Below are 27,268 nucleotides of genomic sequence, written 5' to 3'. Positions count from 1 at the left end.
GAGGAGTTAGTGAGACCTGTGACAGTTGAGCTGAATAGGTGCATGGCCATTCAGTACTGTATGTATCACTTGGCTGCTGGATGAACTTAGCCGACTGTAACGGAGAAGCCTCTGGGCGGCTCCTACTTGGCACCTATTACGCCCCCTGCGCATCTTATCTTGAAGTGAAGCAGCATGTTTCCATACAACATCCTTTTGCTTGACAGCAGAAATGATGAATAGAGTTGTTTACTTCTAAGAATATCCTCTAAAAGCTCTGAAGACTACAATGCTGGCAAACCTCGGCACTGACGGGACCTCTGCAACGTGCCGTGTCCTGCCTAGAGGTCTGCCAGATGCTGCACAGCCCGGGGTTCCCAGCATCTGAAGGGATGTAACATTACCTATGCTACCCTCTTTTTCCTTCTTATCTCCAAATATTGGTATTTAATCAATACATTATGGAGTCTGAGTGCCTTGCTTACTGGATCCATAACGAAGACTTGCACCAGTGCATTACACTAAGACCACCTGGTATGTAACAATTAAAAATATAGATTCTTGGGTTTGATACAAAGTCATCCTCCTGAAGTAAATTCCTCTGCAAATTAAGGTTTTATATTTGCAGGAATGCCTGGGAAAACTTTGCTGTCCTTGGGTTTGCAAGATAATATGAATATTCATTGCGAAGGCAACAGCAAGCGAGTAGTAATTGCAGCTGTTCTTCAGGATCAAGCTCAGGCCTCCACAAGAGACAGCACCATGTTTCGAATGTGAAAAGTGTATGTAGGAACAGATAAAACTAGCAATATTAGGTTGGTGAATTAGGTTGGAGCGGTGAATGCGGCCAGCCCGCTCCCCCCGGGCGGTGCCGCCGCCGGCCCTGCGCGGCCCCGAAATAAAACCCTGCGGCCTCGCACAATGCCCGGCCCTGAGGGCCCAGGGCGAGGCCGCTCTCGGCAGCCGCCCGGACCCTGCCCAGGACCCCCCTCTCCGTAACCCCCCCAGGCCGGCGCAGGGGCCCCCAGGAGCGCAGCGGCAGCGGCCGCGGCGAGGCCGCACATGCTCCCCGCACCGCCACATCGCGCCGCTCCCCTGGGGCGCCCAAGATGGCGGCCTCCGCGCGCGGCTCTCGCGAGACTTGCGGCGGGGCGGGCGCTGCCCCGTGCAAATGTCGGGGCGGAGGCCGCGCCGCGGGCCGTAGGAGCGCGGCGCGGCGAGGCGAAGCGGGGCGGGCGCCGCCGCCGCCGCCGCCGCCATGGAGCACATCACCACGCCGAAGGTAGGAGGCCGCGGCGGCCGCGCCGCCCCCTCGCCGGCGCTGCCGGGGGGCCGCGCGCTGCTCCGCGGCCCGGGCCCGGTCGCCCTGGCAACCACGGCGCCGCGGGAGCAGGAGCGGGCCCGGCCGCGGCCCCCCCGCCCCGGGGAGGACTCAGCGCCCAAGTGCGGCTTGGAGGAGGTTTGGGGGTTTTCCTCCCGCCCGGGTCCCTCCGCGGCGGGGCCGAGGGGCCCCGGAGGCGCCGCGGCCTGCTGAGGGCGAGGGCGGGAGCGGCGGGCGCTGCGGCGCGGCCGCTGCCGGCTCCGCGCGGGCCCTTCTCCTCCGCGGGCGCGGAGCTCCCCGCAGCAGCACCCGCCGTTCAGCCGTGAAGAGCTTTTCCCGCCGCTTTCGCCAAGCAAAACCGGGACTTGAGTGACATTAGGCTTGGGAGCGAGGCACGGGAGCGTTTTTCCTAATAAAACTAAATGCTGGCTGTCTAGCGAGACCCTCGCTGACGATACCACGGGCATGTTCTGCCTCAAGCACTGACCGACTTTTCCTGTAGCCTGGCCAGAGACCTGCGCTGAGCCGCCGCTTTACGTGGTTTAATTGCTTTGTGGAAGCTTAAATAGTCTCAAATACAGCTGATGGGGTGTGTTTTATTTCCCTTTAAAACACGCTGAAAATGTGACTTCATTATTTTTCCTTTTTAAGGATGGAGAGAGCAGAGCGTTCTCTATAAACTTTGTAAACAAATGAGAATCTTCTCAGCTCTTCAGTCAGAGAAAAGTTATGGTCAAGATAGTATGTTTTCAAGGCTTTTTTTTTCCTTTTAATTTATTTATTTTTTCTTTAAAGCCTTGATTAATTTCAGTAAACGAACTATCCTCGCTTTCCTGTAAGGAATAGCCCTTCCTGAGTGTCCCCTGTGCTTGTCAGCCAGGTCACTACCGAGTTTGGAAAGCTTAAAACTACTTAGCGTAGGGTTTTGGTGTCTCTTCCTGCCTCTGGTAGCACTGAGAAATATTGCAACAATTTTATAAAGCTACTGGTCAAAAAGTGTTTAGAAGTATGGTTCTTGTAAACTTAGCTAATTTGTAGCAAAGTGCCAAAACCCGCTCAGTCTGAGTAATTGACTTGAATCAAAATTTATTTTTCAGTGGAATAAAGAGTAACAGAAGTTCTGGGAATGTTGTAGTCATGACAGGTAAAAAAAATAAATAAATAAATATTTACTTGGAGCAGCTGTCCATTCAGCCTTTTATTCTTTGATACTGCAATGCCAGTAAGGTTGACAGTTGCTGTACTTTTGTTTTATTCTCCAGGAGTTTGATTTTGGGATGTTCCTTATTGATTTTGTAGATATAATGGGAATGTTGCCCAAGGTGCTTTCTTGTACCTGCTAGTTTTTACCGGTCTGAAAAAGGGCAATATTAGACATAATTGTTACGTGTGTTGAAAAACATGATTTATTAGAAAGGCATCTAGACCAAGATCTCTGCTCTTCAAGTTTCTTTGCTCACATTTTCTATGATTTATCTTGGGCCAGTGACTCTATAAGGCAACTTATGTATCCAATATATAGAAGTAATTTTTTGTATGCTGTTAAACTGTTTTTCTTTGTCCTTCCACCTGTTTCTCTTTTTTTCCACTTTATTTTTCTTAATGGTGAAAGAAAAATTCAAGCTGCCCTCATTAAGAAGCAGATAGGCCAGAAGAAAATCAATCAAATAATTTAAAATACTTTTAAAATGAGTATTTTTATGTCTGTACTGACATTTCTGAAAACTGTCTTTATTAGTTAGCCTAGTGTGGTTTGTGAAATGCACTTAAGAACTGTGTTATAACAAGTAGCCACCAATACATTTTTATATAGGTTTTAAAGAAATAATCTGCAAAAGGTTAATGCTGTTTTAGTACCATGACTGAAAACTGAACAGTTGGAAGTCAGACTGGAGGGTTGTTTCTTTCACAACGTTACTCTGATCATGCTAAACATGTACAGTCTTTTCCTTCTCTGTTTATTTCTGCAGCCTTGCCAAATAATAAACTTTGATCATCTTGGCTACAAATCTAGGACTTTTGTTATTCACTCCGATGCTAAACTTTGGCTCTTTGTTTAACCTTTTTGGTCTTAATAGCTGGAGAAATAATATGAATTTCTAATGTAAGGCTGACTCAGTGTTGCAGGGGAAACCTTATTTTCTCACTTTCTTCCCAGTAATGTGATTGTGGTTCAGCTGGTCTGTAGAGATTTCTTTGATCAACGCTATATTTATTTTTCACCCTCTTCTTATATTGCAGGTTGAAAATGTGAAATTATTAGATCGTTATACAAATAGGAAGGCAGCAAATGGAACATTATACCTGACAGCTACTCATCTTATCTATGTAGATGCTTCTGCTGAAGTCAGAAAAGAAACATGGGTATGTTGTGGTACCTGGAGTCTGTTTAAATACAAGTGTAAAAATTGGTTATATCTCATATCCAAAATGAACAGTTTTGAGAATTCCAAAATTGTTGTAGTCTTTTGTAGCATTTTGATATCAAGTGTTTTACAGAAACGGCTGTTTTAGAAGGAAATGAACACAACCATAAAGTCACTTGATAGAGGGCATGTAGTGAGTAAGTGTTAGTTTCGGGAACAGAAAAGACTTGTCTGCTTTCCTACCTCAAACTCAATATACTGAGCCACCATTCCTGAGTTTACAGCTTTTAGAAGTGTAAAAAGCTGAAATTAGCCCTTGTTTCTAATTATAAAATAAAAGGGGAATGACAACATCTATTTCCTATGGGGGTGGAGGGAAGCTGAAGTGAAGAGAGTGACTCCTCTTAGAACCTGGAATACCCAGTTGCACATCAGCCTTTAAAAGTAATATATATACATCTGCATTTTTTCATGGTCCTTCTCTTAGTTGCCTCGCCTCTGGGTGCGCAAGCTGGATGTTTATTATGTTTACTTGATAAATGTCACAAACTTATTTTCTGCTGCTAGTATCGAATTAGATACAGTAAGCGTAAGTGGCTGATAGTACTGCAGAATATTCCTATCTGGTTGTAATGCTTGTGGCCTTATCGGTGGCTTCCCTAAAATTTAGTTTATTTCCTGTTTTTCAGATTCTGCATCACCATATCGCAACTGTGGAAAAACTGCCTCTGACCACAGCTGGGTGCCCACTCCTTATTCACTGCAAGAACTTCCACGTGGCGCACTTCGTTATCGGGCAGGAGCGTGACTGCCACGAAGTGTATACCTCACTGCTTAAGCTTTCGCAACCAGGTATTCGGGAGGGAGTCTCTTGGGCACGTTTTTGAAATGCGGTAAGCTGGGAGGCTTCTTGGAGCAACAGAGAGAGCTTTGCTTGTCACGTATTGACTTTGCTGGGAGGATTTCAAATCATAATGCATTTCCACCACTGCGGCGGTGGTTTGTGTGGTTCAGCGCAGTAAATGCAGTGCTGCTCTGTGGCACCAGGCCACTGGCTTCCAAACAAAACACAAACGTTTCCTGGTGGTGGAAGTGAGGTGGTCTCCCATAAGTAACTTCGGCAGACCTGTGCGAAGATGGCTCGTCCAGCTAAGGCCATGTTTCTTAACAGCACGGGTGCTGAATGTCATTCCGTACCTGGCTGGTTTTGGCTGCTTCTGTGACTTAGCTGCTGGCCGCGTGTAGTTCTGCCTTTTCCAGTTGAGCCGGATGTTCGCAAAATCGTGGAATCCCACAAATAAAGCTTTAGACCTTGCCGTACTTCATTGTTTCTCAAGAGCATGCTTATGCTCCTGCTTCACGTCTGTCCTCTTTCGGTTGTGAAACCCTGTGCTTCACCCGGCGTGCCCTGACTTGGAACCAGTCTTAAGAGAGTATGCAAACATCCTCAACAGTCTTTGGTCTTTTCTGGCCTCAGCTTTTAGTCTGTTGTGTTTGAATCTTCAGGCGCTTTGTTCTTCTTGCAGGACAGAGTTCTACTGGATTTCTTATGGTCTATGGCTGCTTCTATTTTTTGGGATGCTCCTTTAGTGAGCTAGTATTTGGAGTCCTGCATGACTGTGAGGATGCCATTTGCAACTGCATTTTGTAATTTTATCGGTAGTCTTGTAGGAAGGGAATTGATAGCACCAGTCTGTTTCATATTGGCCATCGTAGGATTTGAATCAAAGTGTTTTAGCAGAAGTATTTCCACTGAGTGTGTCTTTGAACTGTTGATTGAAATTGGGAATTGTATCTGTTTCCTGGTTTTCCCTTATGTCCCGAGCTGGCAAGTTTTCGTAGTTCTGAAGTCCCGATTTTAACACTGCATCTGGCAAGTTTCTGGTGTTATGTTTAAAAGCTGTCACTGTTCCTTCAGTTTGGAAAATTAGAGACTTATAAAGCATGTTGGAGTGTGGGAGCTGTCATTGCGGGCGATTACATTAGCTTCTTTTGTAGTTATTTACGTTGTAGGCTGTGACTCTTCATTTTGTTCTATTTATGGGTTTTAACAGTTCTATTGTGTTGGTTTAAAACTTCCGTATGTCTGCTTCCTTCGTGGTTTTTTTGGCAGAGCGTATCATTTTCTGATTTGCACGCGTATGATTGACGGTTACGGGTTACCTGCCTGGTAACCTGGCTACTTCATCAGACGCTGGCAGGTTTCAGCACGTCTCCGGAGAGCTGGCTGCCTTGGGAATCTGTTGAATGAGTTATTGGTTGGATTTGCATTTTATGAAGAGAAGGAAGGAAATTGGGAAGGTAGAGATGGAGGGGGGGAAGAAATGATCATTTGTCAGACACAGCCTGAAGCTTTTGGGCTGACAGTCATATTCAGGACATCTATCAAGCTTTTCAGGTGGCTCAGAACACGCTGTTGAAAGATGAACTTACAGGTGTGCAAGAGCTGCTTTATGAACGCTTCATAGCAAAAGTATCTTTTACTGCATGTTTTCATTTATGGATTAATTCTTAGGCTATCAGTCTTGTCTAGCATGTGTATTGTAAAGAACTCAGTAGGGAATAATTTGTTCAGGAAAATTACTATTTTAAAGTTTTAATTCTAATGCAATGCTGTAGTATCTTTCCTCATCTGTGTGAGCTGAGCATTGGAAATTCCGGAGGACTTAAATAAGAATTGTTGGCGTTCAGTCTGACCCAGAATGAAAACCTGTAAATATGAGGAACACTGGATTAAGGCCCAAATTTAGAACCTTCGTGTAATTCATTTCATCTATATGTGTCTCATTTAGCTAAAGATGAATAGGAATGGTTTTGAGTAATCCTTGAAAAATTTTAAATATTCCCGCTCTTCCCTGTATTACTCAAATAACTTCTTAAGGACTGAGAATCAGTCTACGTAGTTTGTGGAGGTTAGTAAAGTACAAAAGGTGATAAAAGAAAACTTAAACTTCAGGCATCTATCTTTAAGGCAAAAGCCTAAGTAAAATAGCTATAATTAAAATATAGCCAGTTATGCACTACAGTGGCGTAGCACTTGGCTTTGATAGTAAAACATTTCTAAGTCTCCCATTCATTTTTGCCTGAATAATTTTCTTTTTTTCAGTCCTTGTATCAGTTGTGATACACCTGTAGTACACTGGCTTGCACAGGGCGCGTATCCAAAGAAACAACCTTTAGGAAGAAGTGTTGACTTCTTTGTATTTCTTTGTATCTCTCTCTCTAACTCATCAATTTTTTTCTTTCTTGTTCCCAGTGAAGCCTGAAGATCTTTATGCTTTCTCTTATAATCCTAAAATGTCTAAAGATAACCGGGAGATTGGATGGAAACTGATTGATTTAAAAGTAGATTACCAGCGTATGGGAATTCCAAATGACTACTGGGAAATAACGGATGCTAATAAAGACTATGAGGTAATTCTTGCCCAAAGTAGCCATTTGGTGCAGTATCTACTCTTCAATATTAATGACATACAGAAATCCTTCTGCTGCTGCATAAGTGATGCCTCTAGGGAGGAATGAGCTCAGCTGGTTTTAATCGAAGCAGCATCGTCTTGATGTGAAGTTGCAGATAATGATGCTATGGAAGAACAGAGCTGCAGAGTCACCTTGATTTGCTTGATCCCTCTGGCAAAGAACCAGATCCTTATTTTTCTAGAGAAATGTCAAGCCGTCGGATACAAGAAACTGAAGTACCTTTAGCTTCTTCAGGTCTTTCCAAGCCCTGTCCCACCAAGATGGTGACGGATGTGTAGAAGAGACATAAAGGACAGCGGTTTTGCTTGGTGGGGAACAAGACAGGTGGAAAGGGACAGGGCAAGGGGAGAAAAAAAGCCCAACAACCAGATTTGTCTTTCCACCTGTTTCTTACCCCCCCCCCTTCTTTCTTTTGGCTTTGTTAGATCTTAGGCTAAATAAGGGCTCTCAGTCGTTTCAGTCCTCACTAGCTGTTGCTGTTATTTCCTTCTCTCTCCCCTTTAAGACAGGTTAGATCTCAACAACATTAAAATGAGAACATTTTTCAGCATATTTGTTCAGACTCTGCTTTATATTATTTCCCCTTCCGTGCACAAACAGACGTTTCTGCATAAAAGACAAAGCTGACAACTCTGAGAAAAGTGGCAGCATATTAAGACTTGAATCCCCCCCATATTCCCCCCCCCCCCCCCGGTGTTCTCTACTGTTATGCTTTGGGTTGAAGAAACGTGGGCTGTCAGAGCTGACTGGTAATTTTAAATGACTGCATCTTTGGATGCCTGAATTGAGATAACACGAGAGGTGCTTTTTTCCCATTAGCTGATTTGGGCATCTGAATGTGGGCATCTAAAAATCATTAATCACTTTGAAGCTTTACTTGCTAGCGTAGTCTGTAACTCTCAGTTGCCAGTGCTTTGTAATTTCCTCAGGGTTTCTAGCTTGGTTTAAAATTGTTGAGCCTCAAGTAAAGCCAGACTTGAAAATAGCTTTTCTCTGAAATATGTGCTGAAAAGACTGTGCTTGTCTGAGAAACAAGGATAATTCTGAGGATGCTGCCTGACTGCTGGAAGCTCATTTCAAGTTGAATAAGATTTAGCAGGAACTTTTTTTAATATACTTGTTCTTAATTTCTCTTTTTGTGGCAAATCAGGAACTCATAAAAATTATTGGATTTAAAGGACTTCCTGTTAAGATGTATTGTGTACTATGCTGTCCAGTTTTTCAGGTTCAGTTGCAAAATCAACATTTCCATCATCACATTGCCTTACTATTTTGCACCCATTCCTGTGTTTTTTTCTAAATACTTATTAATTGCTTGAAACCTTTTAAAAAATACAGATTACTCTTGACATGCCATGGCAAACAATTTATTGCTATTGTTAAATACCAGATAATAAGCAAAAAATGATTTTTTACATGAATATGCAAATGGTAAGTAGTAATATCTGGATTTCTTCTTTCTTCTCGCTTAGGTTTGCAACACGTACCCTCCGGAAATAGTGGTGCCTAGAGCTGCTAATAAGGCAACAGTGATTGGAAGTTCAAGATTCAGAAGCAGAGGGCGGATTCCGGTGCTTTCCTACTTATATAAAGAAAACAATGTTAGTTGTTCATGGTCTGCTGTCTCTGGGAGGGGATAAGGGTTCCCCTTCTTGTCCAGTCCCACTTAAGTGAAGGGAAAGAATGTGATAATGGTTAGAGCATATCGACTTCACATTTGAGAGCTGTATTTCTTTTTCCAGCTCTATTGCTGGATCCTTCTAAGTGTCAGAATAAGCTCGTTAACGCTAAATACTGGAACGCCCAGAGCTGGCTGCCTGCAAAATTTCTTTTCTAAGTTTTAAGTAGTAATAAGTCAATTGATGGGGAATTGATTTGTTTTTTCCAAGCCCTTATGTGAACAGATCATATGTTGAAAGATGTTTATACAGAGGCAGGTTTAGTTATCAGACATTGTACATCTCTTGCTGTGCTTCCCCCCGCCCTTCCTCAAAGAAGTCTTTTAAAGATGTGTGAAAAAGCACAAGCTTTCTAAACTTCCTGCTTGAATTTTTTTTGATCAGCTTTCAGAAATGCCTTGTTGACTTTCTTTTATTTTATTTATTTATTTTTAATTTACTGATTAGCTGTACTGAATAATCTTTAACAAGATGCATGTTAACTTGGCTAAACGCTCCTAATATTGAAGAGGAGGAACCACCGTGAAACAAATCCCCATTAATTCAAAATAAGTAAAGGTTTCAGTTTTGTTTCTTTTTTTCCACTGAATGCAGATTTTTAACTTTGCTGTCTCAGCAGTGTTTTAGATGCGGATGTTAGCAAAATGCTGTTGCAGTCAAATTGCTGATGCCAGAGGAAGCGTGCCTTGACCTGGGCAACTGTAAGGAGTTGTGCTGGAAACTATCAAAACTTTCCTAAAACGTGCTCCACGCTGTTCTGCGCCTGGAACAGTAACAACTGATCGTCAAAGGCACGAAAAAGGATGGTCAGGGCGATAGAAACCAAGTGAGAACTGCTGATATTTGGGACAGCGATCATCGGCAGAGTGTAGTGGGTTTGAGAACGTAGCGAGAAAGTTGGGAACAAGGCTCCTTAGCCTCACTAGTTTCTTAAGAATTCCAAAATTCTAGCTTTGAGAAATATTTCCATCCATTTAGGTAGCAGCTTTTCAGTGAAACAGAGCGTAGGACACTTACAGACATCAAATTATAGCATTCTTGAGGGCAACGCAGCAGAGGCAGCCTGAGAGCGGAAGCACGTGGGTGGTTGTGTCTTGCAGGCTGCCATATGCCGTTGTAGCCAGCCTCTTTCTGGATTCAGCGCGCGCTGCCTGGAGGACGAACAGATGTTGCAGGCAATCAGAGAAGCCAACCCGGGCAGTCCGTTCATGTATGTTGTAGACACAAGGCCAAAGGTATCTTTTCATGGGGTTTGGGGCTACATTTAAAGCTTGCATCCGAATTAGTAATGCTGTTTCCGGTGAATTATTTCATACCTCTGCTAATGCTTTCTCGTGCTACATTAGGTTAGTGTGCGTCACTCCTTAACGATGAGTGTTCAATACCAGGCTCCTGGTCTTAATGTGACTAATGCTCGTGCGTAGTAAACTGTAATGTTAAGCGTCGTTAAGAATGCTTGGGCTCCTGGAGTATTCGGGGACGAGACTGGGGTTAAGAATAACCTAAAATGACTGGCAGCCTTGGGGCTGGCTGAGCCGGTGAACCGTGTTCCAGGAGAGAGCTGAGTTCTTGAGGTATCGAGTTGGAGAGAGGTCTTAGGAAGCGGCTCCACGAGACCGAAGGGCTGTTCTCAGTGGAGCTGGGGAGAAGCGGGCCGGTATGGAATCGGCTAACAATTGAGGGAGACAATTCCTCAATTTTTTGCCGTGGTCAAAAAGACGTTAATGTGTTCATAATGTGCAGCTTGGGATTTAATACGTTTCAGCTCTTCCTCGCTGGTCGATAGTCGCTCTTCAGGGCTAAACGTGGTCGCTGAGGTGTTTAATGCAGTAGGTTAGTGAAGAAGCTTGCCAAATGAAATCTGTAACGATTGTCCTTTTGAGGAACGGACAGTTTAGAAAGTGCTTCAAGCAATTACCTCCAAAGTATATTGATTGAGAGTATAGGTGTAAGCAAGCTGGAACGCAGGGATTTGCATAGTCCGCAATTATTTAAATACCAAGATTTAAAAATACCGTGATCATTTTTTAAATTGGCTTTCTGAGAACCTGCTTCCCTGTTCAGTTATTGGAATTATTTTATACAAGCTACAAGTTTAGTTAAAATTTGGCAGGGATAAAAAAGGAAAAAAGTTTCTCTTGGGAAAACATAAGGAACATCTCATCTGTTGTTCCAAGATATATATATATATATATTTTTTATAATACAGCATTCTCTAAAGATAGCCTGTCCTCTGTGTTCTGTAATTAAATGCATGTTTATAGCAATCACTGCATGTTCTTTTGGTACGATGTACAAGTTTTGGTAAGCTGTACGTCTTGTATTTGAATTTCCTTCCTTCTCTCCTTTCTATAGAGGCAAATAATTCCTCTTCCCAAATCTGTCTGCCTAGGGGTTGAGGTACTCTTTCCTTGCAGACACTATAGATTTCCTTGGTAACGCTTGAGCTGTTTTGGATAATTCTGTTAGAGCAACTGGCTGCTTTCCAACCTTTTCTGCCATCCCAGTTGGATGCTGTATACTTGCTGCTCAACTTTAATGTTTCTTTGTTCCCCTCAGGTGGCTTTATTTCATCTGTGCATGTATGTGTGTGAAAAGCTTTGGGATTCTCTTGCTATTTCTATGCCACCGCGTATGTATGTTACTTATAAAAATGGCTTTCCTAGTTTTACCTTCATATGCTTTTGTCTGAATCTTATATAGCTTCACAGTTAAGATGGTCCATTTTGACAACAGTTTTCTGCAATTGGACAAGGTTTTGATGCTGCCTGTCCTAAGAAGTGCTCTCCGAGCTCTTAAGGGGTTTCTGCATATGGCTAATTGACTGGAGACATTGGCATAATTTTAATAAAACTGCTGACATAATGTGTGGGAGAGAGGGGGAAAAAGTACATCCGAGTAGCAACTTTGTTCAGTATACGTTCTGGGAGATTTTTTAGAAAAAGAAGTCCTTGCAAAACGGATTCACTTATTTCTGTGTTGTTTATTGTCATTTTTCTCTCTTTCCATTTTACCCTACTCCCCTTCCCTCGAATGTGATAGTTAAACGCCATCGCCAACCGAGCTGCTGGGAAGGGCTATGAGAATGAAGATAACTATGATAACATTCGCTTTAAATTTATCGGCATAGAAAACATCCATGTGATGCGGAACAGCTTGCAGAAACTCCGGGAAGGTAGGTATGGTGCCTCCATGTGCTGCTTCGGTGCCTGGCCGCCTTTCGACAGAACGCTTTGCTGAATATATAAATTCTGGGTGCGCAGCTCCATGAGGGCTTGGTGTGGTGATGGACACTTGTTAGCAAAGTCAACATGTTACTGAAGTGCCTGAAAGTATTAATGTTGTTTAACTACTTTCCTGCCAGAGATTTTGTATATTAGTGTGCTCAGTGTTATGATGGTTTAAAGATAGAAGTTAACATTTACTACATTCATTAATTGCACTAGTTATATAAAATGTGAAATTCTTACATGTGCTAAATTAAAGCAAAAAGGTTAGAGAAACTGCATTTTATCATTAAGATAGTCTCTTGGTTAATTTGTGGGCTATTTTTTTCATTTATTTCTGATCTCCTTAGCTGAACTTGTTTTGTTTTTAATATGTGAATGCCCAGATATTTAAGTTAATCTGTGAGATTGTGATTGTAGGGGAAAATGAGAAGGAGGGCAGAAGAAATGCTTTTCTGAGCCATCGGAGACCGAGAGATGAATCAGGCCCATATTTACACTGATGTAATTTTGGAGAAATTCTGTTAAAGGTGATAGGGTGGCTTGGGTCAAACCAGGACACTCTGCTAGCTTATTTCCATCAGTATTAACATCCTTATGGTGACACAGACTGGAGAAGAGGGCAGGGTAGATGCTGTAAATCTTTCTCTTTGGTCCCTGTGCTTAGGTTTCTAAAAGGGAATGCAAATGCTGTCATTCAGAATATGAGTTTAATATCTTAATAAACCAGCACGATGGTCATCTTGCTTCAAAATAGTTGAATATCTGATGCTAGAGGTTGGCTGGGCTGGTAGCACCGTAGGATCTGCAGTGACCTTGGAGAAAAATGAGGCCATTTGCAGGACCATGAGATTGGTGTGAGCACAAGTGCAAGTCCTTAATCGCCTGTTGCTGGTTGATTTATTTTGTGGTGGAGGAAGAGGCGGAATAAATACTTCTTACTCCCATATTTGTCATCTTGGCTACCAGGCCTCCACAGTGATAAAATCCCTCTCTTTGCTGCTTAGGGACTATTGAACTGTATTACTATTTCTTATGGTGGTTTTCAGTATAACATATCTAACCTTGAAGACAGCTCAGATGCTATTTTTCTCTGTAAATTAGAACTCTCCTTGCTTCAAATCTTTTTAATAGTGATTGCATGTTAGTGACTGTTAAACGTGTGTCTGTGGTGATTTGATAGTGAAGTGACAAATAAAAACACTGAACAACCGGGGTTTTGTTGGGAAAAGCTCACTTGATACAATAACAATGTATGAGTTTTTAGAAAGGGAAAGAAGATATTTTTTTTTCAGATCCTCAAGTTCTCTTGCAGCTTAAAAAGTTCTGGATCGTGTATATAGATGTGCAACTGATAGTTTGTCTGTCCTTTAGACAGGATATTGCTGCTGACATTTAAGAAGTCTGAGAGTATTAGCTTTTATGATCTACCAAGTTTTATTGCTGCAAAGAGGTAACGGGGAGGTGGGAAAAAGGAATAAATGTTGTTTATGGAATCTTGGCTAATTATTTCGTTTGTCTTCTCAGTGTGTGAAACAAAGTCTCCCTCAATGAGCGACTTCCTCACTGGGCTGGAAAACTCAGGTTGGTTACGGCACATTAAAGCTGTGATGGATGCAGGTGTCTTTCTCGCCAAGGTAAAACTGTACCACAACCTGCAGTGAATTAAAAATATATATATATATATATATATATACACTTGTCTGTTAGTGACTGCTCCAAGGCTGTGAAGTCAACTCCAGAAAGAAGGTGGGAAAACCTTGCTATTTAGATTGGCCTCAGGTCTAAAATAACAGAGCTGCAGTTGGGTTTGAACATGAGAACGTCAAGTGGGTTTCCCAGCTGGAGCTCTCCTGGTTGCTTCCTGCGACTAAATGAATTGCTGCAACAGGTTGAGGCGTTGTCTCATTCACTGTATTATAACGGTTACCTAGCCTTTACTAAAACGACCTTGAAATATATAAAATCACAGAATGTGAATAAATAACCTTTATAAATGCCTCTGCACCCCACAGCATAATTAGTCATTCAGAGAACTCGTATGCTTGCTCGATATTCTCATTAGTTATTGAAGTGTTGTGCTTTAAATGACGGATTGTTTAGACTAGTTTATCGTCTGGTTTTCTGTGATACAGGGCTTGCTAATTTTGATCGTTCGATGCAGTCCTCCTTTCCAGGGCTTCTGGAAGAGTATGACTTGGCTGCAGGTTAGGCAAGAGGAGGAGAAAACTCGATACAGCTCACAGCTCTTCAGTAACAGTAAAGGGAATGTAGGCAACAAGTAGCAAGAGTAGTGACCTTCTGTGAATGTTGTCTTTCTCTCTTAAAATTTTCCAGTGTAGTAAGCAAGAAGCTATTTTGTGTTTCTCCTCTAGCATCGGTACAAAGGGAAGAAGGTGATCGATATGGGAGGAAGCTGGGATGAGCTCTTCTAATTTTTCTTGAGAAGCTCCCAGTCCCTGAGTGTCCAATTATTATTCTTTACTCATGCACCAAATTTTTCCTTAGAGGAAAGGACTGAGAGTTCTTGGCATTTCAGAAGACCGAGCGTTTTGAGATCTGAGGATCTCTGTTTCTTGACAGTCTGTGGTGCTGACAAGGCATGCTACAGCGTTTTATTCTAGTTGGGGTTTCCTATGGGTTGATGGCTATATGCCCAGAAATGATGATTTCCATGGTCCAGATGAGAAGTGACAAATTTTCCCCTTGGGTTTTAGGGCAGACTGGTAAACGCACATGAAGGGAGAGCATTTAATTACAGTGACCAAGCTAGCAAGCTGCTAAACGGTTCTGTCTGGTCTCTCCTTTGCAGGCTGTAAAAGATGAAAAGGCAAGTGTGTTAGTCCACTGCTCCGACGGATGGGATCGCACAGCTCAGGTCTGCTCCCTGGCTAGCCTCCTTTTAGACCCATTCTATAGGACTTTTAAAGGCTTCATGGTAAGAACATGAATGTTGGAATTGCAAAAATAAGAAGTGCTTTCTGGATTTGGAATGTAAACAAACCCTGATTAAATGTTTAGGCCATTTCCTGGAACAAACAGTAGGTGACCTATATGAAACCAGCTTTGATTCCATAAACAAGCTTGAATTGCTCTGAACAGCAAGGTCACACAACGGCAGTGGTTGATTTACAGTTCCCAAATCTTTATATTCTTGAATGTCTAATGAGAGCCGCTAATGAGACATTTCAGCAGTAGATGAGTGAGCAAAGGGTATGATTCTGGCAGCAGTCCACAAAAAAGGGGCAAAAAAGCTTGTCATTTAAGACCCTTATAGCAAATGGTCTCATAGCTGCTAGGAGTTCAAATTGGGTGAGCTCATTCACGTACAAAGGGCATGCGTAAAACTTGTAGATCACGTAAAATCTGTGCATCTCTGAAGACCTGTTTTGAAGCCTTTACGCAAGAATTTGGCCGTTTGCTTCTCATACAAGCTTTTTTTATATGAAATCATCACTGCATGAATACAGTGCAATCTATGATGTTTCCATTCATCTCCTTTTGTTAAATATCAGAAAGATTTGTATATGTGTCTAATATATATTTGGAAGTTTCTTAAAAGAGACCATGAAATCAGAACAGTGCAAATGTTCCCTCCCCTGTGTGTATGTGCTTTACCCTGCTGGAATTGTTACTTTGCATTACATGCTGTTTTTTATTATTATTTTTGCTTCTGGATACTGCAGTCCTTTAACAGTTAAAATTATACCAGAACATGAAACATTAGCCTGAACTTCTGTAGTGCTCTGGACAATTCTGTGTGAACTGTGCAACGTGATTTTGATGAGGGTCAGGAGCTGTAACCTAGACGCTAGAACAGAGACAAGCGGTTGTCCTCTTTGCATACGGTGTATATGCACAGATCCTATGACTACGGTTGTACCTAGATGAATGCAACAGAACCACAAAGAATAGAAAAATCTAAATGAGCAGTATAACTGAATTACCAAAGATATCTTGTGAATTTTTGCCTTCCTTTTGTTCTTTAAGTCTCTGGATGATGATATCAGGAGTTGATCTTTAATGTAAATAACTAATCAATAAATCACTAATATTTCATTGATTTCTGTGAATATATTCATAACGGTAGGGTCAGCAGGTAGCGTTGGTTATGAGCTGTATATTTAGTGTTTAACATCAAAGGCTTCATTCTACTTTTGCTAAATGATATAATACTTCTTATTTTCTTTCAACCTCTGTCTGCAAACTGAAGGTCCTAATAGAAAAGGAGTGGATTGCGATGGGTCACAAGTTCTCGCACAGGTAAGAGCATTTAATCTTGGGTGCAGTGACTGGGGGAGGCTTGGCAGTGAAGGTAACGGAGTGTTTTCAGGTTCATTCACTCCCATTAAAATTTTAAATGAAAACACAGCAAAGGGGAGACAGGCCTGCAAATCACTTCTCAGCTGTTGTGGACTTTAATTTGGAAACCACTGGTGCTGGTGACCTAAAGCAGTATCTGCTGGGCTTGTTAGTTCACCAGTGCTTTTTTTTCCTGGGTGTTCTTTTTATATTGCTTTGCAACATTGTAGTCTTGAACTGATTATTTAAATTTTGAATCTGTCTTCCTATCTGTAAAATATCTATATTATATGTGTAGTGTTAATGGTTTGGCAATACTTGTTAATACTTCTGCAATAATTTCCTGGAAGAAAATCTCAGTTAATGTTTTTCAAGACCTTTTACCAAGTTCAGAACATAAGTTCAGCCTGGTATAATATTAAAAAACAATTTGATCTGCATTCTTTAAGCAAATTGAAAATGCTGTCATCCCTGTAATTGATAGTCTGCCTGTAGTAGGAATAGTATTTTGGTTTGTTTGTTTGTTTTAATTACCATATAGAAACTAGAAATAAGCATGTCTACACTAATACTAGGAGGGAGTGGACCAGTCTGTTCAGTGATACTAGCTTATTAAAAGTTGAGACTTTTGACTCAGTGTGAAACTGAGTCCTCTTTTTAATAGTAAAGCAAATCTATTTCCTTAAAGCATATTTAGGAAGAATGAGCAATATGCACGCCCTTATACTGGTGCTTTAGAAGAAGTGGTCCAAAGATCAACCGCTATTCAAACATTGTTGGCCAAACTCATGTTCTGTGGTCACCGTTTCTGCTTTTGTAGGGACCATTTTTGCCTTTCTTGCTTTTCTAAGACCAGGAAAATAAATTCACTATTTTCTATTATAAAAGATTTTCTGTTATATATTTCTATTATAAAAGATTCGTTATGTTATAAAGCATTGTTTCAAATATGAGAACTTGGCAAGGTATGCAAAAAATATTGTAGAGACAAATTTCACCATCGCCTGAGAACATGAGCTTTTATTCTAGTAGATGGAGAAAAATTGTTCCTCTCCTAGCTGTAGCCTGTGCATTGTGGTCCTTAGGGAGATTAATCTTTCTTCATGCTTCTTCTTAAGACAGTATAGTTGGAACGATAGAACCAGGAATTGGTATTTGGTTAGCTTGATCTCTGTAACAAGAAACCCTACTTCATTTCTGCACTTAAGTTTGGGGAGAGTGAGTAAAAAAATTGTCTAGAGCAATAGGTTCCACAAAATCGCATAAAGTCTACGTTCCCTTCCATGGATTTCCAGGTTATATCCCTTTATACAAAGGGAGAATTCATTTTTTTCCTGTTAAGAAACAACAGTCAGGGCAGTATAATAGAGGCTTGGCTGTTTTCCAGAAAGACTGTCATTCTTTTTCTAGTTACCTTTTGTTTCTTGGTAGATTATAAAGAACGCTATACCTCTGGCTAGATGTTTGCAGAATTAATAGGGTTTTTCTGAACTCCATCTAAAACAGTAAAAAGGCTTTTTTGGTTGGTTATTTTGGGCTCCCTCCCACACCCCATAATTGCCTACATTTGCCGAATTGCTTACAATTGTGCCTAATTGCCAGGATTTCATTCTTGGCGTCCACACGGGCAAGATCAGGTTATTTTGGCTGTCGCTGCCCATTGTGGCTATGCCTATGTGATCAAGTACTCTCACCATCACCGAAGATCATGGAGGACACTGGGCAAGCTGCTCTGCGTGGCCCTACCTTTTGCGTCTCTTCCTCCACTGCTAAGGGTGTCTCCATTCTTTGGATTCTGTTTTGACGAAAGAGCTAGATAGTTTGAATTTCTGTTAATCCCTGAATTCAAAATATGAGGTATAGAAGCACCTAAAGCATTTTGAGATCTTGCTGTTGATCAGAATAGTCCTGTTGTGTGTGCAGAAGCCCAGGCTCATCAAGAGCTTACTCCCTTGAGGATGGCACACCTCGATGGGCAGTTGCTGTAAGATAAATCATGTAGTTTGGTGTTTTTTTTCTCTAACTTTGCAGAGTGATTTTTTTATTCTGGCAGTGAAAAAAAAATCCCAGCTGTTTAATAGCTAGAGGATTTTTTTGTTGTTGGGGGACACAGGATTTAACTCTGTTTTGTTTGTATCCCTGTAGGTGTGGCCATTTGGACGGTGACCCAAAAGAGGTATCTCCTGTCTTCACTCAATTCATTGAATGCGTCTGGCAGCTCATGCAGCAGTTTCCGTGTACCTTTGAGTTTAATGAGCGTTTCCTCCTTGAAATCCATGACCATGTCTACTCCTGCCAGTTTGGCAACTTCCTTGGGACCTGTCATAAGGAGCGTGAGGATCTGAAGTGAGTTGGCAGTTTGTGGAGCCACCAGTCTAGAAATCGCTTCAAATATCAAAAAAAAGGGCAGGTTGTGTTTTTGTTTTTAATGCAATTTTAAATTAGCTAAGCGTAACGTTCTGTTGATAGTTGCTTATGTTCTACAGTGTGAAAAAATTGAAGATGAATTATATCCCCTGAAGTCAGATGTTTTAATTTGGACCACAGTAATAACTTGCAGATGTCACTTTTGGACTCGATATTGTCCATTTTAAATGATTATATGTTCCTTGGTGATGTATTTTGTGTTTATGCAATTAATTAAATACCATGTGGAAATAATTCTTAGTTGCCTTAATCTAATTCTGCTCAGAACAGCTAGAGTTATTAATCCGCTTAATGTGATTTTATTTTTTAGTGATTAGATCTTACTTGTATTTGACAGAATCTTTGAGAAGACCCACTCTCTCTGGCCTTTCCTCTTGCAGAAGAAGCAGGAGTTCAGAAATCCTTTGTACAGAGGATTTACAGCTTACAAAGAGCTTCAACCAAACACGCTACCTTTCAGTTTCCAGTAAGTTGCTTATCGAAGGAGGGAAGAACGGAGACCTTTTCTCACGTAGTGGAGCTGGGTGACTCGGGTTTACTGAAATGCCATTTCACCGATTAGAGCGGCTCACTTTGCTTTTCCCCCTCCATTCCTCATCCATTAACTGAGAGTAGTAGCACACAGGTAGCTGCTAAGTGCAAATACTGTAATTTAAAATAATATTTGTTCTTTAGTGTTGAGAAAGGGGGAGAGAGGGAGGAAAAAAAAAAGAAGCAAGCAAAATAAGAACTTCAGATATGCAGCTTTCTCCCCTCTGCCCCCCTCAATACCCCCAAATTCTTGCTCTGACAGAAGCAGAAGAAGGTAGGCAATTTTTTAAAGATACTGCCTCCTTTTTACTGTATGATAAGGAAGTCTTTCATATATGAATTTCAGTGCCCAGTCACACCCAGGCTTGTGCAGCGAGGGTGGTTGTGACACAATGGGGTTTCTTGTAGTGTGTATTTGTGCATTTCTTTGCCCAGGGCGCTATAGCTGGAGCGGTCGGTTTTGCTTTGTGTTTCTCCCTTGCTCCTGTTCCCTGCTGAGGGAGAGAGATGGAAATGTGTTTGTAAGCACTGCATGTGGTTACAGGAGGGCAAAGTATTTTATTTAAAGGAGGAAGGTAGTGTGAACCAAGAACTTGCAGGTGAACAGCCCAAGCCTCCAGTGAGTCTGCTACAGAGCAAAGCGCAGTTTCCTCTTGTTCTAATACCTCTCTCCAGAGTATGTGGATCATAAGGGAGAAGCATTTAAATCCTCAGAAGTTTTTATTGAACTTTGAAGCTTTCTGAAATTTGGCTCTTCGTACCGAGTCTTACAATCCACAGTTGTGGCATTTTTTTTTAAATCTGTTTGTAATCTGAATTGGTTGAAAATCCTTTTTCTTAGACATTATCTAGCTGCTGTTTGTCATGACCACCAATGTATGATTGGCCTTCTAATTCTCTTTTCTGACCTTGTTCTTGAGGTTTTGGTGCGGGATGTATAATCGTTTTGACAAAGGAATGCATCCAAAACAGTGTGTGTTGGATCATCTCCTAAGCTGCATGAGCCAAAAGATGAAACTAGAGGACAACGCATCTGAATTGGAAAATGTGAGTCCTGAATGTTAATAATAATCAAAATCACATGATAGTTTGAGCAAATTTAACTGGGATTAAAACAGGAAAATAGGGAGGTGATTGTACCACATCCACAGATTGTCACTGAACAATTTTTTCAATGTGCTGAGCAGATCTGGGCAAAAACAGGTTAAATGACGTAGCTGTAGTAAATGGGTTTGATTACCCAAACTCTGTTTGCTAGCTAACTTATTTGGTGAATAGTTCTGGTCGAGTTCTGTTGCGGACTCACGATGTTCTAATTTTCTGAACAAAACAAATGTTAAAAGAACATCTAGGTTGCAACATATATTGTTTGACTTGTGGCAAATTTTGGGGGGAGGGGAAAAAGGGGCACACTTTTTTTCCACAAAGAATATGAAAACATAAAAATGTTTTTGTTCTTGGCTAGCCCACAAATTTTTCTTTTCATTTACAAGACATATTGGAAAAACTGATGATGGTCCAAGTATTAAAACAGTGGGATTACTTAAGTTGGCTTTCATGTAATGGCCAGAGAATAACTGGATGATATAGATCAAATTATCCTCTAAAAATGGCCATCTTGGATCCAACTTAAGTGCTTTGTTAGGACAACACAGGGCAAGCTTGCACTTTGGATACTGTGGTCTGTGGCGTTGGGGAACGGAGGTCTTAATGGCTCCAGAATAACCAGTTCCTCCCCTTCAACCCACAATAATGAAGTAAACAGAAACAGGCTTTACAGAAGTTTATTCTAGTCAGATTGCCCAGAGTTATATATTTGTCTGTAGAGGGATACAGATACCTATCTCAGCATGGGGCGAGGTGGGGGGGAAAGTGCAGATAGTCCTGGAAGGGTTTTCACTGCTGTAGTTTTGTGTTTCTGTAGCTTCTCTGTAGAGCTGCCCGATAGGAGTGTGGGTTTTCTTTACGCTCGAGGCTCTGCTTGCAATAGCCTTTCCATGCATACTAAAAAAAAAAAATCAGGAAATACAGCAGTGAGGCATTCATCTAAAGATATGCCGGTGAGAATATCTGTCAGTGTCCTTTGCCAGGCTAATGTAAATGCTGAAAACTGTAGTTTTATTAACTAAATCAATTTCTGATGTTTCTATAAAAAACAACTTCACATGGGACGTTGACCCGTACATGTTGCGTTGTAATCCTAGATTATGGAGCTGAAGGAGGCACTGAGGTACTCGACAGAGGACGATTATCTTGACAGTTGTTTGTTTTATATCCCTGATATTTGGGAATTTCAGCTTTCCTTACTTTTTAAATGTCTTTCTCTCTGTGTAGAAGCTTCCTTTCCTTGATGGTCCTTTACCCACCGAAGCCTGCTCCTTCCCTAAAATGGGAAGTGCTTCAAAGACGCCGATGCTTAACACTCCCCAGGATTATGAAGGGGAGCCACCTCCTGTGTTGACTAACGGTACCGCAGTGGGGGATGTAGAGGTGATGTCAGATGTGGACCAGAAGAACAAAGAGAACCTGTCTAAGCACCAGGACCCCCACGATCTTAAAGACGCCTTTGGTGTTTTGGACTCTGAAGCTAAGGATGGGAAGCCTCAGCACCCCTGACTGGCTCTGGAAACCGAGTTAAATGAACGGTGCACTTGCGGTGGTAAGGCATACGAGCTCCGTGCCCCGGCGAGGGCTGTAGCACACGTAACCATTTACAGCTAAGTGTTAGTATGTATGTTTGCGGGGCTGTTCTCCCGCTGCAGAGAACACGTTCTGCGTTTGGTTTGTTTTGCGTTACTGCAGTTGCAATGATGATGCGCGCAGAGCTGCCAAGAAGGCTGTCTTGACTTAGAGCGTAAACCTCATTTTCCAGCTGAAACGCGGTATGTGTTCAAGGTTTATAACTGCCTGCCGGTACTGGTGTTTCAAGCGAAAAGGCATCTTGACCAAATAACACGGACGGAGGGTTAGGAGTTTGACAGTGTTAATAACTTGAGTAGGAAAGATGCAATCCATTTATTTTTAGTGGTGGTGAAAGGTTGCAAATGCCATTTCAGTTCTTCTTAAAATGATAAAAAGTCCGTTCTTAGCTGGGAATGAATCTCTGCATGGACCCTCACCTTGTGGCAGAACAGATTCATTTTTTGTTTCCTATGCATATTTGTTAAAAAACAAAACCAAACCCCCTGTGCCTTTTCACAGAGACCATCTTAATGTCTAGCCATGCAATGTAGTATTTTTATTACTGTAGTGTGTAGTGTAGTACTTGGTCTTCTTTGTAGTCAGTATTTTTAAACTAGGTTTTGTATCTGCTGCTGGCTTCCCCAGACTGGTTCCCTGAGTTTAATAGCTTCTTTCTAAGCCAACCTTTCAGAAAATAAGCTTTTATGGATTTTACTTACTGATCTTGAGAGTGCAGCAAGCCACAAAGACGGCCTGTAGCACATCTATTTCTGATAGAGGGAGGATTAGAAATGAGAAAGCATAGGACTATTCAGATTTATATGGAACTTTTTGCTCTTGTTTTATGATCTTGGCTTAATAAAACAAGAGGATAATTTTTTTTGTTCTAAGCTGGAATTAATGTGCTTTTCTCGGATCCATCAATGAGGCCATAATTCTAGATGAGGTGTGTTCTGCTACTGAAATGTAGGCTAGAAGGATTACTTCACATCACATCTTGAGCGCTAATAGCAAATGTTATCTGGGACGTTAAAACTACGTGAAACCTTACAGGCGTCTTGTCCATGCCATCGAGACTTGCAGAAGCGAACAACATTGCTCGTGGCAGTGAACTTTGTAATGTTGTGAAATGGGTGACGAAAGGTAAATCTGGATGTGGCCCATTCCTGGAACGGAGAGATGGACATCTTGGCTTATGGATCTGGTTCCGTCTTGGACTCACCTCGGCGCTTGTTATGCTACTTGGCTGCTTTAAAGTACGGTAACCTCAGCTGGAGAAACCGGTTGAAAGTGCGAAGTGTAAAAAGAAGTACATTCCACCTACACACAACTCTTCCGAAAAGACAAGGGCTCGTCTCCCCAGGGAGGAGGATGGACCAGAAGAGCTGTACCAAAGTACCTGCTCTGGACAAGTTTCTCCTATAGGCGTGTCCAGTTGCACAGAGAGACCCTTTGCGCGGTTTAATTTGATATGCTTTTCAGCTTTCTTTGGATCATGTTTATATTAGATGTTGCCATTTGGTCTTCAAACCAGTTTTTCAGTTTATAAAAAATTTTGAATCCAACCAAAAATATTCGCTGAATTACCCCCCCACACACATAACCCTTAATAAAAAGTAGAAACATTCCACTATAGTATTGTAAAACGATATAGCCGTTGCTCGTACACTTATAATCTCATGTGAAACAACCAGGTTAGTTTCCGTGTTCAAGATGAACAGAGTAGAAAAAGGAAAAAAAAAAAACCATCCAAGTGTCTCACCGTAGGTGAGAAGATATCTTTTATTAAGCATATCAAAAGCCCCAATTAAGAAGGGCAATACCAGAGAACGGGCGCTTTCTTCAGCGCCTAGAACGGCAATGAGAAACAAACTTTTTTAGTGTTGCAGGTTTTAAAATCTCAAAGCAAGTAATATTTAAGTCAGCTTAAAAAACAGTTGTTTCCAAAGTGTGAGCAAGAGAACTGCAGGGAGCAACTGCTTTAAAAACTAAGCACGTGAAATACTGAAGCAGATATGCTTAAGCAGAAGACATTCAAGTTTTTTTTGCATGGGTACATATCAAAAATACGGTATCAAGCAGACAGCTGTGTGTTTCGTTTTGAAGAATGGATTGTGCCCGAAGTCTTAATCACACTGCACCAAATACGCACTGAGAAGTGTTGGGCAGATTCTTGCCCTTGGCCTCTTTATAGTGTAAAAGCTCAATTTCGCGTACATGCACTGGGCTGTTTTGAGCCCTTTGCAAGCAGACTGGTAGATTAACCCTGTTTCTCCTTCCTAGGTAGGAGAAGAGGTGTGGTGGATTGTATGTATGGCTTCCTAAATAGAGAACTCTTAAATGGTGAATGGAACCAATATGGGCACTTTTTAGGACCAATTCTTTTAAAAGTCCTCCTTCTCTTACATGATTTCTAACGAGAATTAGAGATACAGAATTATAGACAATTTTGACTGACTACTGAAGGATTTAGGCATACTGTTTGTTAATCTTTGTATAAGAATATTTTGCAAAATGTTTCTATCAATGTTTACACGCTGCCTTGTCTTTTGAATTACCAGAGGTTACCTTGGAAAAAAAGTGCAGTGATCTTTGCTTATTCCTAAAAGAACGTGACACTGACATCTCCTGAAATCTTTTATTCTTGACTGCGATATTACTTTCTGTGTATACAGCCGTGAGAAGATTACTTTATACACTGAAAATATTTATGAGCTTTTAAGTAACCTTGCTGCTTTTGACTTCAGTAACAAAACAATGCATGACTTGATACTTTGAAGTGTAAAACCTCGCCAAAAAAAAAAGGGTAATGATCTGTCTTCTTAAACCTCTCGGATATAATATATACAAACTTGGTCAAAGTCTACGACGTATTTAAAGTCGTTCGTGCCGGTGCTGTAGATTTAGGTGGCTGGAAAAAGATTCCAGGGTTTCCTGGAATTCCATGAGATTATTTGTTTGAAAACCAATTAGTTGGAAGCTTCTTAGTTTGGAAGATAATTGCGGTGTGTTTCAAGACCAAAAAAAAGCAGTTTAAAGCACTGCAGCACGTCCTCAGGTCCCCGATCAACTAGGACTGGCTTCCTACGGCGGCTGCTAGACCCTTGCAGAAAGACTCTGTTCGGCTCCTTAGGGAGCGCCCTGCCGGCTGACGGTGGTGAGTGACTCGATTGTACCGTCCCTAAAAAGTATTCAAGGAAATCTTAAAAACTGTTACGTAGATATTGTCTTATGTGAGCGCTGTATGGGAGGAAAGTTGCTATAACTTATTTATTCCCGGTTGAACCTCCCTGCGTTGCTACAGCATGAGTTCTCTCTTGTTCGCAGCTGTAGAGCGAACGACGCAACCTGCTGCTTTCCCTTTGGCTTCCCGCAGCGGGGAGGACGGAGAGGGAAGAGGGATCCCGGTGGCGGTGGGTGGGTTCTGCTTATGTGCAGCTCTTCTGTTTCTGGAGGATGGCTCGCTTTTAACAGGACACGCGGGTGGCTCGACGCCTGCACCTTGGCTCTCGCGCTTGCTACAGATAGGTGCAGCGTTGCATCGGGAAGTGCCTAGTCGTCCGCGTTAAAGCTACTACTTCGAAGTAGAGGAGGGACCTGCATAGCTTTATTTCTCGGTGAAATGTCTTAATGTGAATTTCAGAATGCTGGATTCTTAACTTATATTTTGCTTTACAGTTGTCAGCGACAGACAAAAGCAAACCAGTGCTTTACAGGACAAAAAGGGAATATTCGGTTTGCCTGTAGATGCTGTAGTTCTCAGTTAGCCCTCTTTTATGGTAAAGGCTGCTTTTTAAAAGCACATATATGTGCTATACTCTTAGCTGCATTCTGTTCCTGACCTTAGTGAATGCCTCTTATTTAAGCGCTTAGAAGAAATACTCTCCCGCTATGCGGATGCTTGCTGCTAGCTGAAGCCACCTTGAATAGGATGAAGAAAGAGATTTGCTTGTAGGTAGCCGGTAAACTTGGGTTTGCTGGCGTCTGGGAGCCTGGTGAGATTCCCTGGGAGCGGAAGCACTTTGCAGGATCGCTGCCTTGAGCGAGACCCGGTTGGGCTGCAGGTAGGAATGTCCAAATTGGGAAGTGCCCGGCGTCTGCTGTTTGCGTTGGGTTTGGTGATCATGGGCCCTAATAGTGTCCCAAAAAGCACCTTTGCGTGTTGCACAAATGAACCTGTAACACGGGCGGGGAACGCGTTTAAAAGAGCTTTTGTGCCGGATGCGGTTTCAGTTCGTGTTCAGGCAGATTTGGTCTTTGGGTAGCTTTAGCGCCTGGCAGTTGCCCCTCAAAAGGAATAATTTCTTGGCACTATTCAGTAATGAATACGCACAGGTGACCAAAAGAACTCAAAATGTCGCTGTTTCCCTTTTTTTTTTCCCCTTCACCAGCCCTTTGCATTGAGTGCTGGGATCATTTTTTGTATGGACCCAGGGCAGTTATTGGCAGCCGATGCGATTCCTTGTTTCGGTTCTGTCCCTATAGCACACGGGCGCATCCAGCGCCTGAATTCTGCTGGCGGAAGAGTTGATCCTGAATGCGGGAGTTGTGTTTTAATGAATACACAGCACTTAATATAGAGAAGAAACGTCTCAAACCAGGTGATGTCCAAGTCCATGCTTTCCTGACCGTCTAGCACTAAGAGTAGCTGGGTCGGTGCCAGTTGTAGTCAGTGTGATTTGTTAGGGTAAGTATTAAAACATGCAGTGCTGCTTCCCTTTGACGTCTCTGAACTGCAAAGCCAATGCAGAAAAGCGGGTGGGTTGAAGTGGTTGACCTCTATCTCTTCTCTTAACGTTCATCCGTGTGCGTATGGCCCTGTGCGTGCATCCGTGTTTAATGTAGCAGCGTACTACTGGAATAACTTGTAGCACTGGATCTAGTCGTATGTAACTGAGCACAAACGTGTACCTTTCCTTATCATCCGCAAACCGATCTTCGTAGGAACTTGCCTAAAATTGTGTAGTATTCTGCTTCGAGGTCTAAATGTTTTTGCTGTTTCTGTAAGTCGGTTGCTGTTTTTGTCCTGAGTGTAATTGTTGAGGGACAGTTGTATAAAATCATGTATGATTAAATACTCTTGAACGTGCTGCAACGGCCGTTTGCGTATAAGTCATTTTAGTTAATGCACTGCTTAAAAAAAAAAAAAAAAAAACATGTTTGAAGGAGCACTGTGTCCTTTTCCTCTCAATGTATTTGTCTCATGAAGTTTCATTTGTACGCTGGTTTATTTTTTATTTCCCAACAGAAATAAATACCTTGCCTTTTTCAAGTAAA

The 27,268-nt window shown here is 41.9% G+C and overlaps 1 protein-coding gene across 1 annotated transcript; it reads left to right on the top strand.

Moving 5' to 3' along the window:
* The first annotated feature begins 1,225 nt into the window (after positions 1–1,225).
* Positions 1,226–27,268, top strand: MTMR8 (myotubularin related protein 8). Its single transcript, XM_067304385.1, has 14 exons — positions 1,226–1,261; positions 3,542–3,664; positions 4,356–4,518; positions 6,923–7,080; positions 8,616–8,744; positions 9,923–10,057; positions 11,865–11,997; positions 13,577–13,686; positions 14,862–14,987; positions 16,263–16,312; positions 18,497–18,697; positions 19,116–19,244; positions 20,230–20,356; positions 21,644–27,268. Exons 1-14 carry the CDS (start codon positions 1,238–1,240, stop codon positions 21,923–21,925), a joined length of 1,890 nt encoding a protein of 629 aa, XP_067160486.1. The 5' UTR covers positions 1,226–1,237; the 3' UTR covers positions 21,926–27,268.

The sequence above is a fragment of the Apteryx mantelli genome, chromosome 13 (assembly GCF_036417845.1).
Source record: "Apteryx mantelli isolate bAptMan1 chromosome 13, bAptMan1.hap1, whole genome shotgun sequence".
NCBI classification, from domain to species: Eukaryota; Metazoa; Chordata; class Aves; order Apterygiformes; family Apterygidae; genus Apteryx; species Apteryx mantelli.
The sequence above is the reverse complement of the archived record's forward strand: the minus strand, read 5'-3'. Positions and strand labels throughout refer to the sequence as shown.